The sequence below is a fragment of the Erythranthe guttata genome, chromosome 10, assembly GCF_056151865.1.
Source record: "Erythranthe guttata isolate IM_541 chromosome 10, IM_541, whole genome shotgun sequence".
Lineage (NCBI taxonomy): Eukaryota > Viridiplantae > Streptophyta > Magnoliopsida > Lamiales > Phrymaceae > Erythranthe > Erythranthe guttata.
In genome coordinates this window covers 16,678,426-16,698,175 of record NC_142542.1, presented here as the reverse complement: position 1 = coordinate 16,698,175, position 19,750 = coordinate 16,678,426, and the positions used below count along the sequence as shown (strand labels likewise).

General features: G+C 37.3%; 1 protein-coding gene across 1 annotated transcript; it reads right to left on the bottom strand.

The window, feature by feature from the left end:
- Positions 1 to 908: 908 nt before the first annotated feature.
- On the bottom strand, positions 909 to 5,918 carry IRX3 (Cellulose synthase family protein). Its single transcript, XM_012984425.2, has 12 exons — positions 5,661 to 5,918; positions 5,021 to 5,216; positions 4,632 to 4,825; positions 4,411 to 4,513; positions 4,184 to 4,304; positions 3,787 to 4,053; positions 3,368 to 3,713; positions 3,020 to 3,283; positions 2,726 to 2,938; positions 2,239 to 2,634; positions 1,782 to 2,135; positions 909 to 1,699 (listed from the first exon to the last, which is right to left on the bottom strand). Exons 1-12 carry the CDS (start codon positions 5,733 to 5,735, stop codon positions 1,118 to 1,120), a joined length of 3,111 nt encoding a protein of 1,036 aa, XP_012839879.2. The 5' UTR covers positions 5,736 to 5,918; the 3' UTR covers positions 909 to 1,117.
- Between the last annotated feature and the right edge of the window lie 13,832 nt (positions 5,919 to 19,750).

The following is a 19,750-nucleotide window of genomic DNA, read 5'->3' as shown; positions in this document are numbered from 1 at the left end:
AGTCGAGAATTAAATGTTTTTGCCACATGGAGTTATACCACTCGATGTAACATTCCCTTGAAACGAACATCAACCATTTCCACAGAAATGTCTTTCTCGTACCTACATGATCGTATGGAAATAAAATTCTACCACAATTTTCGAATACAACATCCATGATTACATCATAAATTTTTATTTGTCATATCAAATTATATCGATGTGCGCGAGTGTGTGTCTTATTCGTGTTTTCGAAGGAAAGATATAAATTCAAAACGTCGAGAATATAAATCTTTGCGGCCAGGAATCTCTTCAATGAGCAAATAACTACCATATTTCAAGAACAACTAAACCTCAAAGCCAGACGCCTTCTCTGCAAACATGAACAATTTCTCTCACCAAATGCCCTTGGAAACAGCCATATATGATTTTTTTCCTTTTTTTTTTTTTTCATAAGTTGGGTATTTTGCTTCATGGGCGTGCAATAGTTTTTGGGTTATAGTTGGATTTTGTTTGTGGGCATCGCTTTATTGGGTGTGCATATAAGGTGTTTGATAAAATGTTGGAACCAGACTCCGAACTTTGGAGTTCAAAAACATTTTTAAATTTTGGTCCAAAGAATCATTTTCGTTTCGGTTTTTTCTCGCATGGATCTTCTGATGTCTGGTTTAACTAATTTGCAGGAGCTTAAACTGTGATGAACTGATGATGGTGATCAAGCATCGGCTCTTAAGGTTAGCTGCCATTTTCATGAGCATGTGCTTTACTAGTTTTCATGTCTCTGTATTCGAAATCGTAAAATGTTGGAATATTTCGATGTTAGTTTTTAATCGTGAAGTGAAATTTGATTGCGTATAATGTAATAACGAATCCGAGCCATCGGTCGAGATATAAGCTTGATCAAAAACTAAAAGAGAAGCACATAAAACTCAAATAAATCATTACATTGTCTCCATTAATCAGCCAAAAAGAGTATCCATTTCGGTATATTCTGTTTCAGTCATTCACAAAATCGAATATCACACACACTGCTCCACAAAATTTCTGCTGCATGCTTTATTTTATTTTTCTTCTTGCATCATCAGATCCTCAAACTTCAAATAATGCACATAGTACACACTTTTTTTTCGGTTATCGATCAGCAGTTAATCCCACATTGTTTGGTGTCGGGACCTTTAGTTTTCACTATAAAAGGGTCGATCCGAACCCAAAGCAACGAGAAGATCGAAGCCAAAAGCACGGACCAAATCACAACAATAGTAGGCGTTCGGTTCTGTCTGCCCATGAGACCTTTCAAGAACGGATAGAGATGCACAATCACCCAAAACGCGAAGAACAGCTTCCCGAAAAGCGGGCCCCACGACTGGTACCCGTTGTTTATCGCGTCAGAAATCCCCGCCACAACACCGACCAAGTTTATCACCAGTATGGTTGTTGGAGGTATGAGAAGTGTTGTCCACTTGAATGCATATAGCTCCGAGAAATCCTCGTCGTCCGATGCCTTTGAAGTAACCGTAAAATTCGTGTCGATTCCAGCTAAGATCTTGAGAAGCCCCTGAATAACAGCAAAGAGATGAGCCGAAACACCACCGATAACCCAAAACTGCTCGTTCCTCCACCATTCTTCGATGCTCACTCCGCTCCACCGTAGTTCGAGAATCCCCGTTATGAAAATCGAGAGGAACAGAGCAATGAAGAATAGACTCGCAAATGTACTTATCTGTATCAAGAAAAAAAAAATCAGATTTGTATAAATGGTTGCGTCGAAAAGAAAAAAAGAAAACGGGACTGTTTTTCGTTACCTCTGGCATTATGAATTTTCCGGTGAGTAAGCAGATGGCTGGGAGAGTACAGTAGGCGAGAAGCGGGAGAGAGGTGAACGGATAAACGGTGGTATTAATGTACGATAGCCGCTCGAGCCATTTGAGCTTCCCTTGTTTGTAACCGTAGCAGAGAGGGCTGTGATGGCTGAAAAAGATTTCGACGGATCCCAAAGCCCACCTCAGCACCTGGTTGAGACGATCCGACAGATTAATCGGGGCGGATCCTTTAAAAGCGGGTCTTTTGGGCATGCAGTAAATAGACCTCCATCCACGGCAGTGCATTTTGAAACCCGTCAAGATATCTTCCGTGATGGAACCGTAAATCCAACCCAACTGCATTTTTTTTTCATTGACAATTAAATGAATTTTTCAAGAATCCGAAAAAAAAATATGTTTCGGTTTAGAAGACGAGACGTAACGTAAAATGAATTAATACCTCTGTGCCCCATTCGGTCTTGTCTTCGTATCCGCAGCTTATGACGTGAATGGCTTCCTTGAGCAGAGCTGCTGGACTTGAAGAAGGTGGGACGCCACCTTCGATCATTAAGGTTGACGTCACGAATATCGATGATTGTCCGAATTTCTTTTCGAAGTTCATTTGTGACTTCAAAATCTCCTTATCGTCTTCAAATCCTCCGACGTTTGTACCGTCTTTAGCATATTTTGGAAGATTTTTGCGGCGACCGAAACACGGGCAGCAGTCGCAGCTCACCATTTTTGGACGCTTTCGCCCCTTGGGTGGTTCGTATCCATATAAGGCTTGTCTTCGAAATACGCATCCTGTTCCGACGTAGACCGGACCTTGAATCCCGTCTAGACCTTTCATGTTTATCTGCAAAATACGAAAAAAAACAAAAACAAATGATTATTTATATATTATTCTGTATATATGACATTTGATTCATGTAGTGCAGAGACTTTACATCGAAGAAAACGGTGTTTCTATTGGCGTATCGATCGTGTCTGTCGATTCCATCGAATCTCTGAGGGAACTGCACGTAGCACACCTTCTTCCCGACTTGTGGGTCCATCAAGAAACACATGGCCTCTCTCACCGCCTTGCTGTTGTTTATGTAATGATCGCAGTCCAAGTTCAGCATGAACGGAGCATTGGTAAGAACGCCCGCAACACGAACCTGCAATAAAAATTCGGTTTATGTCAGAAAAAAAAAATCTACAATCGAATCACGACTTAAATAAATCGAACATTTAATTACCAGAGCATTCATTGCACCAGCTTTTTTATGATGCTGGAAACTCGGCCTCTTCTCACGAGAAACGTAAACGAGTCGAGGAAGCTCGTTTCCTTCAACGTCAAGACCTCCACTTTGTCCTAGAAACACTTGAATCATACCGGGATGATCTTTAGTGTTATTACCGGGCCATGGTGTACCGTCCTGCATTATCCATCCTCCGGGAGGTACTTTCGTCGCTTTCGCAACCATTGCGTTTATTCGAATCTTGAACTCTTCGTATTCTCTCTGTTTGTCACACGTAACGAATAAAAACTATGTAGTATTTCCAACTGGGGATTAAAACACGAGAGTCGAGATTATTATGTATACCTTCATTGCTCTTCGTTCCTTGACGAAAGTTGGCTGCACTTTGTCCTTCAGATAGTCAACCTTCTCGGAGAAGTACATCTCTGGGGCCCGCGGCTCTATGGTAAATTTCTTGCAGAAGGGAACCCATTTTCGAGAAAATTCTGCTGTTTCAGACAGTGCTTCGAATGTACACATCGAAGCCCCGTCGTCAGATATATAGCACGAGATTTTATCAACAGGGTAATCAACCGCCAGTATTGAGAGAATAGTGTTAGCTGTAACGAGGGGCGGTTCCTTCATGGGGTCCACTGTACTGACGAATATATCCACTGGAGCTAGCATGTTTGGCTCACCTTCTCTCTCGTACCTGCATCGTAATTCTTGCTCAATATTTTTTATAATTACATATTATTTTATTGATGTATTTTGTTTTGTTTTACCTGAGGGAAAGGCGATCGAGATAAGTTTCGCGGTCGATGGGGAACCATTTGGGGAACTGATCGAGGATCCACGAGAAGGCGAACCAGATTTCGCATATGATTGAAGTGAGCCAGAGGCCAAACGCGTCGTGCACGGGGTTCAAGATTCGGTAGCGGAGGAAGATTGCCAGCACAAAGAGACGAGCCACGATCACCATTCGGTAAGGGTTGATTTTGCTTGATGCGATCGGCACTTTTCTCGATAACGGCTGTCTTGCTTCATCGATACTGCAATTTTTTTCACCACATGATACAGTTGATTATCGAGTTTTTTTCGTTTCTCCGTATCGACCGTTGAAACACATTTGAAATCAACCGTAACTAATTCTGCATTTATTTACGCGTAAAAAAGACTTACATGCCCATGTCAGGGTCGACGAAATCGTCATGCTCGGGACCCAAATTACCTTGCTGCATTTTCCAGTCATCCATCCGATCTTTCCATCCCATATCTTTCTTCTCGTCCCATTTTGCACTTCCTGTAATTCATTTGTATACACACATTATATACTTACTATATACATATATATATATATATATATATATATATACACACATACATGATTATACAGATAGTTTTCTTACCGGGATCATCGGTGCCGGAATAAGGATGCACCCTCTTATGCAAAGAGGCACCCGTCATTTGGTCTCCGTAAGCATGACTTGAAATCGTGATTTCTCCGCTTACCTGTGTAACCAACAGGTTTTTATTTCAAGAGACTTTAAAAAGTGCATTGATAAAAGGAAGTGCGATATTTTGTGCAAGTAAAAAAAAAAAAAAAAAAAGCAGACTCGATTTTTCTTACATGGCGGGAGCGACCACCGGCTATAACAGGTAAGTGAATATTGTCCTCGTCTTCCGGTCCTCTTCCGTAACTCATCTTTCCATGAAGCATCGCTTCTGCAATATTTGTGTTCTTTTTCTGCTCATCAATGTTGAATTCGTGTTCAATGTCGTCTATATCTTCCTCGTCTTCATCTCCCTCAACCCTCGGACTCCCTTCAAATCATCCATAAATTATACCACGGTTAAAAGTATAAAACGAAAAACGAAAAATAAATTAAAAAAATGGAATTTTGATCTTTCAATAAATACTTAGTTATTAAATTGCAATATGTATATGTATGTGTGTGTGTGTATATATATATATATATATACACACCGGAAAAGACTAGTGTGAATGTAATATAATACCTTTGAGGCGCTTGAATCTGGTTTTGCATTGGGGGCAAAGTTGGTTTCCCTCTCTCCTCTCGTACTCGTAACACGGTCGACACACCGGAAAACCACATTCATTGCACGCCACAAAGAGTTCGCCGTCTACCGTTAGGCCGACCTCGTCGCCACATATCTCGCAATCTTGACCGCTCAAATTTTTCAGAGTTTTAGGCTGCAATAATAAGTATAGAATTTACGAAATTAAAACACCTTGAATCGAGCTCTTGTCCATGTGCATGTTTATGTGAAGGCATTACTACGGGTAAAACTTGAATTGAACTGATCGGATTGGAATTAGCATTTACAAAAACAATTTCTTACTTTTATTGATTGGAAAAAAAAAATTGAACATTTTGGAAATTGACAAGAGAAGTTATTCCGACGACGTAATTTTGTTTTTTTGGATTCGGATAGGTGGAATTTATAAATCAAATCGGGAATTTTTAGATTTTTTATTTAAGAAATTAAAATTGGATCAAAAATCAATATAATAAAAATTTCGATCCAAAATTTTAGCAAAATCGAAATTTTCAAAAAATGGTATTAGAATCGATGAAATTCAAAAATTATGCTCGGATGTGCAAAAGACGAATATATGATTGCATGCATGAAGTACCTCTTCGTGGCCGTGGATGACAACAAGCTCGTTCCGGTTGTGAGAACCGGCAACGAGCCCCGCACTGGCTTCCATTGGTGGCGGAGGGTGGCGGCAGCAGTGGCGGTGGTGATGGTGGTGGTGGAGGTGGTGTTTTTGGAGGAGTAATGAATAATGTAGAGGTTGAAGTGATGGAATATATATATAGATTGTGAGGGTTTAATTTCTTTATAAAGAATATTCATAGATATAGATATATATAATGGTAGAATATGTATCACTTTCTTGTATGTCTTTTGCCACCTAATAAGAGAACTGCTGTTGGTTGCAGAGTCTCCATTGCCTACAAGCTAAGCTTCGTTTGTTTCAACCACCTTAAAAACTTTCTCTTTCATGGACAACTCTACCCAGTGGCGGATTTACTAAGGGGCAGGGGGGGGCAGCCGCCCCCCCAGAAAAAAATATTCCAACTTTTTTTTATTGCTTTTTGGCATATTATTATACAAATATGTGTTTTTGCCCCCCCTATTTTTATTTTCTTCTCTATTCTTTTATGTAATTTTATATATTCTTTCTCTATTTGTTATTACAATATAAAATACAACTACTAAAATATATTTTTTTACTTCAAAATTATAAATATATACTTATTTTAGCAATATTTTGTGAATAACCCGAAAAAAAATTCGGGGGCGCTGCCCCTGAAATCTCCAAAATTATAACCTCCCGTTGGATATATTTTTTCCTAAAAAAATCGCCCCCCCTTAAAATGTTGTCTAGATCCGCCACTGACTCTACCCCCACCCCCACCCCCACCCCACCAAACTATAATACTAATTATTATTTAAGTAATTGTATTGTAATATCTGAATATATAGTTGATTCATGGTAAATTACCAATAATCACGTACGTGTATAAGATTTTTTTTTTTTTATTTTCTTTTTTACCAATTAATGATCAACTTTCTGGGTAATGATAACAAAGGATGAGTTTCAAGAAACTTTTATTGGTTAACTATTTTCATTAGAATAGGCTTAGTCTAAACACTATTATTTAAGAAAAATACTTTAATGTAAAAAAAAAATATATTGCATCTGCTTGATGCATTTGAATTTAAGAAAATTATGTCAAAATAATTAGTTTATTTCTATGCAACACGTAAACTTCCACTTCATAACGTTTCGGACACGTTTTGAGTCGGACACTCGAAGACACTTGCTGGACACCTTGTGGGCCATTTTGCAGTTTCTAAAAAGTTAGAAACACGTTTGAATAACAACTTTTCAAATATTTTTGTTGCTTCCCTAATTATTTAAACGATTTAATGAGCAATTATTGATAGTAAAATTTATTTTGAATATGTTTGTATGAAAATATATAAATTGAGTCTATATATAAGTACAAACTTTTATATATATATATATTTGTAAAAATACGCCTTTATTTTAATATTTACACGTTTTTCCAAGTCCCGTAGCTCCATTTTTGAGACATGCCATTTTTCCATTTTCCCGTTTTGTCGTTTCCGTGTCCGTGCTACATAAGTTTATTTTAAATGAGAGTTAATAATATGTAAATTTCTTTTTACAATTGTCCTTTGGAAGTTACTTCATCTACAATGAAAGGTCACCTTTTATATTTCAGAAGCCAATCCTGGAAGAAAAGTATTTGACAATGCTTGGATTCCAATATATATATATATATATATATATATATATATATATATATATATATATATATATATATATATATATGTGTGTGTTTTTTTAAATTATTTTTGGTAGACACCTAATCCTTGTTACTACCCATACTTTATATACTTGTTAATTATCATTCCCATGTAAATTTATAATTTAAAGATACAAATTTGATGTGAATACAGAATTGTACTAGGTATAACACTTGGGCTTCTCTCTTGTTCATCAATAGCGTTCTCTTTTACATATTTTTTAAAGCGATAGTTTTCCCACTCTTTTTAGACGATCCATGCATAAGAATTTCACACATTCATATTTGATAGTTTTCCCACTCTTCATAGCTGATGTGATTTGTTTCTCGGCGGTGGCGCGTGAAGGCTGGCGGTGCGTAGGATTCAGGGCTTTGATCTTCCGTTCAATCAGGTTTCACCTAGCTCGTATATTTTGATCCACGAACTCTATACTCTATAGGACCTAGATATATGAAGATTAGGATACAACATTGAAAGAATTTATGGTCCCGAATTCGTATTATACAGAGATGTTATCTGAAATGTTATGACACTTGAGACAACATGCAGCGGAAATATAAAGATTAAAAGGCACTGCTCAGAATTAAAAATGTTCACAAGTAAATACTTGTGAACTTGCCCTTTACAGGACGGAAAAATATATTAAAATCAGTATTCTAAGAATACAAACAGAAGAGGTGCGAAAACTTCTTCCTTATGAATGAATCTTTTTCAAGATCATTCTTACAATCAAATCTAGATACTAAAAGAAAAATATTAAAAATTCTAGATTTCAAATAATGTACTCATAAAGAGTACGTACAACAGATCCTAGAAACACTCTAAAATTCTCGAGATAAAACTTCAGCTCTCTATTTTGTTTCCTCGAAATCTGTACAAATCTTGAGTCTTGAGTTTGGTATTTATAGACTTGCCAAGCTTCCACTCCTCAGCCCATGATCTGCAAGAAAACCAACCACAAGAGCACTCAAGATAATGGGTTAGTGGGTTAGTTAGGAAGTTAAGATAAATTCCATAATTAAATCCACTAAGCACTACTTAACCCACTAACTAAGATTTAGTTTAGAGTTTAAGAAAAGTTAAAAACACATTGTGAAATTAATTCACGTGTTTCAAACTCCCCCTTTTTAACTTTCTGATCAAAACTAAATCGTAGTCAAAGACTCCCCCTGAGATATTGCTTGAACTCCCGCTGAATTTGATACCATTTGAAAAACATAGAAAAAATAAATTAAAACCAAATTCAGCAAGATAGTCCAACAAAAGAAATAACCAAAGTGCAGTCCTAAACAAAAGTTCAGAGGGAAAATAAACAAAACACAAACAAAAACAGAATATTGTTTATGAAAACAATCTAAAGTAAAATATCCAGAGTCTCCAAGGTCTCCTCAGTATCAGCAGCTGCTGCTCCTCCATCACTAGATCCACTGCTTTCTTCTTGAGCTTCACCCTCTTTCTTTGCTTCCTCTTTATTGACTCCTTGCTCTCTGCCTCTAGCATCCAAAGGGTGAGATGTTCCTGCTTCAGCTTCATGATCTTTTTCTCCCCCTTTTTGATCAGAAAGAGCCTTCTGAATCAGCTCCACCATGGACTGATGATAGGTAATCTGAGCTAGAGAATGAGTAAGCTGCTGCAATAGAAGATCTCTAGGAACATACACAAGAAGGTTAGAAGTGTTGTCAACATGAGGTGCAACACCCTCAGTACCAATGTTATTTTGACCTGATTCAGTTGAGAGAAAATTATCTCCATTCCAGGGAAGATCTTGAACATGAGGAGCTCGCAGAAAATTTTGAGAAACAGTGATTATGCCTTGTGGAGTGTGAAGATATTCTGAGTCATCTTGGCCCAAATTTTGAGAGAGTAAAATGGAGTAGATGAGAGAAGGATAGGGAAGATGAGTGGAGGATGAAATTTTCTGGGCAAGATGACCAATAGTATCAAAGAACAGTTTACCAAAATCCACTGGTAATCCCATCCCCAATTTGTACATGAGTACAGCATGAGGTTTAGTTACCACAGAGACATTTTTGGATGGAATCCAATTCATCACTGTGAGTCTAAATAAGACAGGGTAAAAGGCAGTGAGTTGAGAGACTTGAAATTTTCTTGGGTGTGCAGGCCAACTTCTTAAACGGTTTCCAGAAATAACTTTGCAAATCTCAGTAAAATCACCATAATTATCCTCATCAATCACAGTAGGAGTTTGTAAATGAGAGTTGATAATTTTGGGAGAAAAAGAAAAGATGGCATTGCGCACAAAAACTTTGCCAAAGTTTGGAGAGTTTTTCTTTAAAAAGGAGGTTTGCAAATTGGCATAAAATTCCTTCACAACCAAGGGATCATAAGAGCAGGCAATCTCAACTAGGGTAAGGATTTTTCTTTGGTGAAGAAAAGCAGTTATCCTATGCCTATCAAAGTCTTCCTTAGAAATTTTCTTTTCCTCAATGAATTGACAATTCATGACTTGAGGACTCAACAGTGAATCAGATTCAAAATAAAAATGAGGACTGAAGGCATTGGTTACCTCAAAAGGAGTTGACAAATTCTTCCCATCAAAGTCTGGTTCTTCTTCTTCTGAGGAGTCATCATCTTCTGAATCTTCAAGCTCATCAGGGACATATGCTGGCTCAGGTGATGCAGCAAGTGGGGCAACACCTTCTTCCTGCTGAGAAGAGTCTTCAGAGGATTCACTGTCAGAATCAGAGGAGGGCAAATTTTTGCGAAAAGCAGCTAGAGGAACCTCCCAGCTGTCATCACTTTTCTCTGGTTCTTCAGCCTGAGGAGGAGTTGCATCTGCTTGAACTGCTGCTTCTGCCAGGGTTTCCAGAGGATCTCCATGAGGTGCTGATGGAGTTTCTTCTGTAGTGGTGAAATCTTGAGCATCCACAGATGGAATGTCTACATGCTCTGCTGATGACATTCCAGAAAAATCAGGCATTTCTTCATCCTGATAAGGGGCAGCATCCTCAGCAGCATTCTGAGGAACATTTGCTGAAACAGTAGGTGCAGCAGCATCTTCTGGAGCATGTGCAGCAACACCTTCAGAAACAGGTGCAGCAACACCTTCAGGAACAGAATGTTGAGAGGCTGCTGTTGCCATGCTGGGCTGTGACGTCTCTCTCTGAGTTGATGCTGGAGACGGTGAGTTGTTGGATGATGACTCGGAGGAGCTGGAGGACAAGGCTTGAGCCTGTGGTGCAGCAAAAGTAGGATCCCCTGCTTCATCATCAGTTTCTTCATCTACCAGATGAAGACCTCTTCGTGGATTGGACTGAACTGGAGTGCGGCCACCTCTGCCTCCTCTTCTTCCACCTCTGCTTCCTCTCCGGGGAGAGTTTTCTCCTCTCTGGCGTTGTGGCACCGCAGTATTCAGATCTGGAAAAGGGTTCGTGCGCTTGGACCGGCGCGTTGGAAACCTTCCGGCGGTGGAAGAGGGACCCACAAAATCAAAATTGTCTGGGTCAATCGGGTTCAGCTCATCTCCGGGCTCAATGTAGCTGATTGGAACAGCTTCAAAGTTAATTGGATGAACGATGATGGCTAGATTTGGGTCTGCTGGTACAGGTGCTGCAACATCGTTGTGGACATCACCATCGGCGGCTGGAGGAGGATTTCTAGGTGGGGATGCCATGATACAGTAGATAAAGGAAAATAGCTTCTTTGTGCTTTTAATTTTTTGAGTGTGAGTTTTTGAGAAAAGAAGCACTAAATTTATAAGCCCTAATTTTTGCTGAAGAAAGAAAGAAAAATTGAAGTGGAGAAGGTGAAGAAGTGGTGTCCGTTTTTCTTGGGGAGAGTGTGATTAAGGAGAATAAAATTTCCTTGGCAGTTTAAAGAAGAACCGTGACACATGGCACAATAAGGAGTGGACTTAGTGGAAAAATAAGGAATTAACCCATGTACCCATGACCCATATAAATAGGGATAATTCAATAAAAATAAACCGTAGCACTCATGAAATATTCACAAAAATAGAAAAACACATTTATTAATGATTAATAGTGAGAAAAAAATAGCTGACTGGCATAGATACAATTATATATATATATTTTTTTTTTTTTTTTTATATAATATATATATATATAAACTCTTATTTTCAAGTCAAACAATTCACATGGAACATGATCAAGTGTTCAGTTTGAAGGTTCCTCAGTTACTAAGATATGACTATCAAAATAGAGGAGTTTGACTTATGTGAGTGTAATTATTGGCTAAATGTTTACATGAAGCATGATCACGTTTCAAGGTGAAAGACTTCCAGTTACTGATTTAGAAAATAATACACCACAGTGAAGTCATTATTTAATGAAGCTAATGCTTCAGTAAATGTGTTGCAGCTTAAGATATTTGATGAGGTGCTGCAACACGTTTCAGGACATGTTTATTGAGTACACATCCCGAGAGATTTTCTGAGTTTTGAAAACCTCTCATAATCTAATGCCTTTGTAAAGATGTCAGCCAGCTGATCTTCTGTAGGAATGTACTTTAAGCACACAATATTTTTCTCAACTATATCACGAATAAAATGATGTTTAATATCTATGTGTTTAGTTCGTGAGTGTTGAACAGGATTTTTTGAAATGTCAATAGCACTTGAATTATCACAATATATGGTCAGGGTATCACTGGTTAACCCATAATCCCCCAACATTTGTTTCATCCAAATTAGTTGACCACAACACCCTCCAGCAGCTACATATTCTGATTCAGCTGTTGAAAGAGATACACAGTTTTGCTTTCTACTAAACCAAGAAACTAGATTATTCCCCAGAAAGAAACATGCACCTGAGGTGCTTTTTCTGTCACTAATATCCCCAGCCCAATCAGAATCACTAAAGCCTATCAAGTTTGTATTTGTGTCTTTGAAGAACTGAATCCCTAAGTCTACTGTACCTGCAACATACCTAATAATCCTCTTCACAGCTTTAAGATGAGTGACCTTGGGATTAGCTTGATATCTGGCACACACACAAACACTAAACATAATGTCAGGCCTGCTTGCTGTTAGATACAGAAGGCTTCCAATCATGCTTCTGTAGAGAGTGCTGTCGACATCTTCTGCAACATCATCCTTGGACAGTTTTTGACTGGAACCCATTGGAGTTTTCATGTGCTTGGCTGACTCCAACTCAAATCTTTTGACCAGATTGAGAGCATACTTCTTTTGATTTACAAACATTCCTTCACCTGTTTGTTTGATTTGGAGACCTAAGAAGTAATTCAACTCCCCTACCATGCTCATTTCAAAAGTGTGAGACATAGAATCTACAAAAGACTGTAAAAGATTAGCACAAGTAGAGCCAAAAACAATATCATCAACATATATCTGAACAATAATGATATGATTATTTGTTCTTCTAATAAATAGAGTTCTATCTGCCTCTCCTCTATTGAATTGTATGTCAAGTAAGAAGTCAGTTAGTCTTTGATACCAAGCTCTAGGAGCTTGTTTAAGACCATACAGTGCCTTCTTAAGCTTGAAAACATGATTAGGCTTGGCAGAATCTTCAAAACCCTTGGGTTGTTCTACATATGCTTCCTCATTCAGAACCCCATTCAGAAATGCACTTTTGATATCCATTTGATACAGTTTGATTTTAAGAAAGCAGGCTATAGCAAAAAGTAATCTAATAGATTCAATTCTAGCTACTGGAGCAAAAGTCTCATCAAAGTCTATACCCTCAATTTGGGTATAACCTTGTGCTACTAACCTAGCCTTATTTCTAACCACTGTACCTTTTTCATCAGTTTTGTTTTTGAAGATCCACTTAGTTCCTATCACATTTACATGATTTGGTCTGGGAACTAAGTACCAAACATCATTTCTGATGAACTGATTCAACTCTTCATGCATTGCATTTACCCAGAATTCATCCTTCAGAGCTTCTGCAATATTGCTTGGTTCTACTGAGGACACAAAACAAGTGGTTCCAGTTAGTGCACATTCAGAAGATAAATTTGCAAATCTTACCATATCTCTGTAGTTTACTCTCTCTTTTCTTCTGGTCCTCATTCCATCGAAGATATCTCCCACTACTTGAGTAGATGGTGATTTTTCTGAATTCTACTTGAGGGTTCCTTTCTGCAGACATCAAGGGTTGGCTGCAATTCAGTTTCTGGATGGTGTGCTGAGTCCGATGTGGTAACATTTTGCTCAGCACCTTCTTCTCTCGGACCTGGACTGTCTGTATCTGGATCATCTGTGGTAGAGATGACTTCTTCGGTTGTTTCTCTTTCAGCAATTAAATCATCAACTTCATCTTCAGCTGTTTTACTGCGAAGATCAGCAAAATCATCAAATACCACATTTACAGATTCAATAATGGTTCGAGTTCTTAGATTATATACTCTATAAGCATGACTGTTGTTAGAGTATCCCATAAACAAACTCAAATCACTTTTTGAATCAAATTTAGCTAGATGATCTCTATCATTTAGAACATAGCAGACACATCCAAACACATGCATGTATTCTAGATTAGGTTTCTTACCATAAAGAATTTCATATGAAGTCATCATAGATCCTAATCTTAGATACACACGATTTGAGATGTGACAAGCTGTGTTGACAGCCTCAGCCCAAAACCTTTTAGACAGATTTTTTGCACTCATCATCACCCTAGCCATTTCTTGGATGGTTCGGTTTTTTCTTTCAGCAATGCCATTTTGCTGAGGAGTTTTTGGAGCAGAAAATTCATGCTTTATACCCTTTTTATTACAAAATGCAAGAAATAAAGCATTCTCAAATTCTTTTCCATGATCAGATCTAATTCTACGAACAGAAACTTGAAATTGAGTTCTAACAAACCTGTACAAATTTTTGAATACATCAAAAGTGTCTGATTTTTCTCTTAAAAAGTACAACCAAGTATACCTTGAAAAATCATCAACACACACAAAGACATATTTTTTACCACCTAGGCTTTCTACCTCTATAGGACCCATAAGATCCATATGTACTAGTTCAAAACAAATAGTGGTACCAACGTGTTGCAACACTTTGTGTGGTACTCTGGTTTGTTTTCCCTTCTGGCACATTCCACATATAGGAATATCCTTGATCTTGAAATCTGGTACTCCTCTTATAGCATTGTACTTGTTGAGCAGCTTCAGATTCTTGAAATTTGTGTGGCCTAGTTTCTGGTGCCACAGCTCTACTTCACTTACTCTTGAGCTCTTGCATGAGATGGTGTCACCTGTTTGATAGCAATTATCCATTGATCTGGAACATGTAAGTACACAATGATTTTGATTATCAAACACAGAACAACAGTATTTATCAAATTCTACACGTAGATCATCATCACACAATTGACTGATACTGATGAGGTTTGACCCCAATCCTTCAACATGTAAAACATTTGAGAGTTTTGGAAGCCCCTCAATACTGAGTGTTCCACGTCCAACCACTTTGCCTTTAGCTCCTCCTCCATAGGTTACACGTCCTCCATTAAGTGTGTGGTAGTTTGATAGAAATTCCTTTGTTCCAGTCATGTGCCTAGAGCATCCACTATCAAAGTACCATGAACCTGAAATGTTAGCATTTAAAGAGGTGTATACTGCTTTGCACAAAAGTTTACCTTTGTGGCTTATTTTATACAACATTTTGTCACTGCTGAGTTTTTCACAAAATGGACGAATGTGTCCTGGTGAGAAACAATAATGACAAACATAACCTCTTATTCTGGAATCTGGAGTGGTGACTGTGGACTTCCTGCAATCATTTCTGTTTGCACCCTTTTCTTTTACAAAGACAATTTCTTTCTTCTTAACTGGCTTCATTTGTTTTTTGAACCCTAGCCCTTCATGTTTGTAGTGCTTTTCCATTGACACAATCTCTTCGAGTTTAGTTGTGCCAGTGTTCATCCTCTTGATTGCTAGAGTTGCCTTTTTGAGTTCTTCTTTCACTTTTGCCAGTTCAAGATCCTTCTTGGTAATTCCAACCTCCAAATGTGTGATTGTTTCTTTGAGGGAGGAATTTTCCTTGTTGGCTGCATCTAGAGCTTGAGTCTTCTTCTCCAAGTTTCTGATCAGCTTCTTACACATTTCTTCATCATCACTGACTGCTTCATTACTGGATTCTGCTGCATTCACAGAAATAGAGTTTAAACATGTATAATGATCAGTATTTAACTCACAAACTGAAAGTGTTTCAGAAAGTGTTGCAGCATCCAGAGAGACTCCTTGGGATTCTGTTTCAGAGAAACTTTCAGTGAGATATCTGGCAGAAAGAGCTTGTTTAGAGGTTTGGTGTTCCTCTGTCTGTTCAGGTTGTTCTTCCTCCTCATCACTGACAGCACAAATCAAACTCATTCCTCTCCTTCTCAAGGTATTTGCACATTCATTTGCATAATGTCCAAATCCTGAACAGGCCCTGCATTTAATATGATCTAAGTTAGGTGGTTCAGAATTTGAACGAATAAAAGAAGAATTTTTTAAATTGTTTTGAGAAGGTGTTTGAGGAAATGTTCTCTGTGGAATAGATCTGTTCCGGGGCTGAGTTTGTCGATTTTGTGGAGACCCTTCTGAAAATAATTGCCTGGGCTTGATTCCACTTCGTCTGTATGCCCTATTGAATTTCTGAATCTGAAATGCCACATTGTTGAGGCATTCTTCTGCATCATCATCATATTCCGGAGCAACATCTTCCTTTTCTAATTCTGCCTGGAGTGCATTTGAGATAGCCTTTCCTTTCTCCTTTCTTTGATCTTCGAAGTTCATCTCTCTGGACTTGAGACTACCAATTAACTCGTCCAGCCGTAGAGATGATGTATCTTTAGCCTCCTCAATAGCAGTAACTGTCATGCTGAACCTTTCTGGAATAGTTCTCAATACCTTATTCACTAGTGTCTCGTTGCTCAAGGGACCACCTAAGGATTGAAATTCATTAGCCAAATCAATCAACTTCTCATTGTACTGAGAAATTGTTTCAGTTTCCTCCATTCTCAGTCTCTCAAATTTGGACGAGAATAATCTGAGCTTGGTTCTTTTGACACTATCTGATCCCTCACAATGTAGCTGAAGAATTTCCCAAGCATCCTTTGCAGAAGTGCATACAGAGATTAATTTAAACATGGTTAAATCTACTGAATTAAAAATTGCATTTAACGCCTTTGAGTTTTGGTTAGCATTTGATAGATCGTCTGGTGTCCACCGTAATTCTGGAGTTGGAAAAACATCTCCGTCCACATCTGTGATAGTTGGTGGCTTCCATCCAGTGAGAATAGATCTCCATGCTCTCTCATCAATGGCTTTGATGTACGCCCTCATCTTGACTTTCCAGTAGGTGTAGTTCGTGCCATCAAGTACAGGAGGTCGCATAGAAGCAGTCATCTGAGTATCCATCACGAATTCGTTTCTGTAAAGAAAATAGGAACAAACACTTAGTATACGTCAAGTGTTGGCTCTTGATGCCAATTGAAAGAATTTATGGTCCCGAATTCGTATTATACAGAGATGTTATCTGAAATGTTATGACACTTGAGACAACATGCAGCGGAAATATAAAGATTAAAAGGCACTGCTCAGAATTAAAAATGTTCACAAGTAAATACTTGTGAACTTGCCCTTTACATGACGGAAAAATATATTAAAATCAGTATTCTAAGAATACAAACAGAAGAGGTGCGAAAACTTCTTCCTTATGAATGAATCTTTTTCAAGATCATTCTTACAATCAAATCTAGATACTAAAAGAAAAATATTAAAAATTCTAGATTTCAAATAATGTACTCATAAAGAGTACGTACAACAGATCCTAGAAACACTCTAAAATTCTCGAGATAAAACTTCAGCTCTCTATTTTGTTTCCTCGAAATCTGTACAAATCTTGAGTCTTGAGTTTGGTATTTATAGACTTGCCAAGCTTCCACTCCTCAGCCCATGATCTGCAAGAAAACCAACCACAAGAGCACTCAAGATAATGGGTTAGTGGGTTAGTTAGGAAGTTAAGATAAATTCCATAATTAAATCCACTAAGCACTACTTAACCCACTAACTAAGATTTAGTTTAGAGTTTAAGAAAAGTTAAAAACACATTGTGAAATTAATTCACGTGTTTCAAACGCATATGTCCCGATTGAACTAGAGACATCGGTCCACTGAGACCTCTAACATTATTCAATAACCGTGTAAATGTTCTAGGTAATATAATCTGCTTATGTGTGATTTAAATAAACTCATTTCCCTAATTACCACACTATACCTATGGCCAGAGACTCATGAATTATAAATTATTTAGAATACACATGACATCCTTGACTAATCAAGTGCTCGAATCCCCAACTACAATGCAAATACTTTAGACTAGATTTTGGATTGCGCGAACATTAGCTATGAGAGTGGTCTTCGAGAAGACTCAGAGATAGTCACAACAATTGGTCCTCTAGTGCAGTCACGGTGATGTCCGGATCCTAAAGATTAATAATGTACAACTATACCATTGAAATCTCTACTCAATTAGTGAGAACCACTTAGATATTTCTAGGGCAAGGGAATCAGTAACTCGTGAGACGCAATACATATAAACTAAGTGCTAGCTAGTCTATAAAGGAAAAAGTCGGTATCCTCATTGTCGGCGTAACCCATCGACTAGGAACTGGTTTAACAATTACATTACTTATATTGAATTTCTCAGGATTTTAATAAATCAATTCAAAACAATATAGTAACTGTGAAGACCATATATATGCGCATGTATGCGACAACAAATATAGAATGTCAGAAGTTGAATTTCATTAATACGAAATAGATTGTATTACAAGAATACGGAAAGACCATATCCACAAGCTAACTTACTGGTCACCTACTCTAACAATCTCCCACTTGACCTAAAACCAATTACTCATAAATCTAAGTCCCACAACTCTCGATGTTTCTCGTAGACCAATCCACATAAAGGCTTGGTGAATGGATTTACAATATTATCTTCTAAAGTGACTCTCTCGACTTTGAAATCACCTTTATCAATGATCTCTCTAGTCAGATGATATTTCCTCAGTACATGCTAAATATAGTTGGCGAAAATACTGGATGCAGCAGGGTGAAAATTACTTATAAGGGCAGTATAGTACTTTCACCTCTCCAGTGGAGTATCCATAAAGACTATTTTAGCTTTGTTTTTTCTCTAGTTCAAGGAGGCGCCATATCAATCAAATATTAAATAGGGGATATTAGTGGTTCCTCTATTTTTTTTTCCTTTCTAAAGAAGTACAATTTATTCGAAATTTACTCTCCCCACTATTCACGACACATTACCCACGATTTTGATGTATTTTTCATTTTTTTATTTTTCCTTTTTAAATATACTTTAAGTTTCATTTATTTATTTATGTATTACAAAAACTAATAAAAAAATGTAATAATAATAAAAAAATCAAAAAATCATTTTTTTTAATTTTGAATTTCTTTTGTTAAGAATAAATTACAAAATTTTCGGAACTAACTACAATTTCATTTTATTTTTAATCTTTTTTTATTTTGATTTGGAATTTTTCAATTTTTTCTTGTCTTTTTTTTTTCTTTCTTTTCAGATTCAACTACAAATTTACTAGAAACAACTATTTTTTGTGTGGGTTTTTTTCCGAGAATCACCTATAAAAAGACTGTAAAACGACTACAAAATATAGTAATTTACAATAGCAAGTTTACCAAAAATAGAATTAACTATAAATTAACGAAATCAACTATTAAAAAAATTAAAATCAACTATAAAAATTGTCAAAATCAATTAAAAAAATCGAAAACAACTAATGCAACTACAAAATAATGCAAAGTTTAATCCAAAAAAACATCAAAAATAGCCTCAAATAAAAAATTCAAAATGTGTTCTCAATTAGCAAGATCAAAGAATTAAAAGAAGAAGAATCATTGATGCAAAACAATTGGAATGGCTCCACCTAGATCTAATTGGAGGCCCGGTGGTGATGCAATTGATATCACTATACTTTGTGGATCGGAGAAAGATGTCGATGCGGCCGTTCTACCGACATTTTTTTACTTGCCAAAAAAATTAGCATGCTCTAAATCCTAAGCACAAGATTTGTCGGTGTTGAATCTAAATTGAAACGGAGTAGTGCTGGTGGTGGGCTGATTGAATAATGGCAACAACAGGGGCGACAGTGGCTGAGGTAGAGAACAACGAGACGACGGTGACTGAGCTAGAAAGGCAAAAGACTAACAGTTTTTAAACTTTGGCGGAGGAAATTGAAAAGACGACTGGTGGGAACAAAGATGAAGTGAGGGAAGAAAAATAGGATTTCACGTTTTTACAAATCATAAAAATATATGACATGTGAGGACAAATTAAGTATATTAAATATAATTTGCTAAATATTTATTCAATTAAATAGCAAGTGATTTCACTAATAATACAAAAAG

Coding starts and splice junctions, on each gene's coding strand:
- IRX3 (XM_012984425.2), bottom strand. CDS start 5,735: ATGGAAGCCAGTGCGGGGCTCGTTGCCGGTTCTCACAACCGGAACGAG. Junction 2,939..3,019: donor CTGGTGCAATGAATGCTCTG/GTAATTAAATGT, acceptor TTTTTATTGCAG/GTTCGTGTTGCGGGCGTTCT. Junction 2,635..2,725: donor GAAACACCGTTTTCTTCGAT/GTAAAGTCTCTG, acceptor CGTATTTTGCAG/ATAAACATGAAAGGTCTAGA.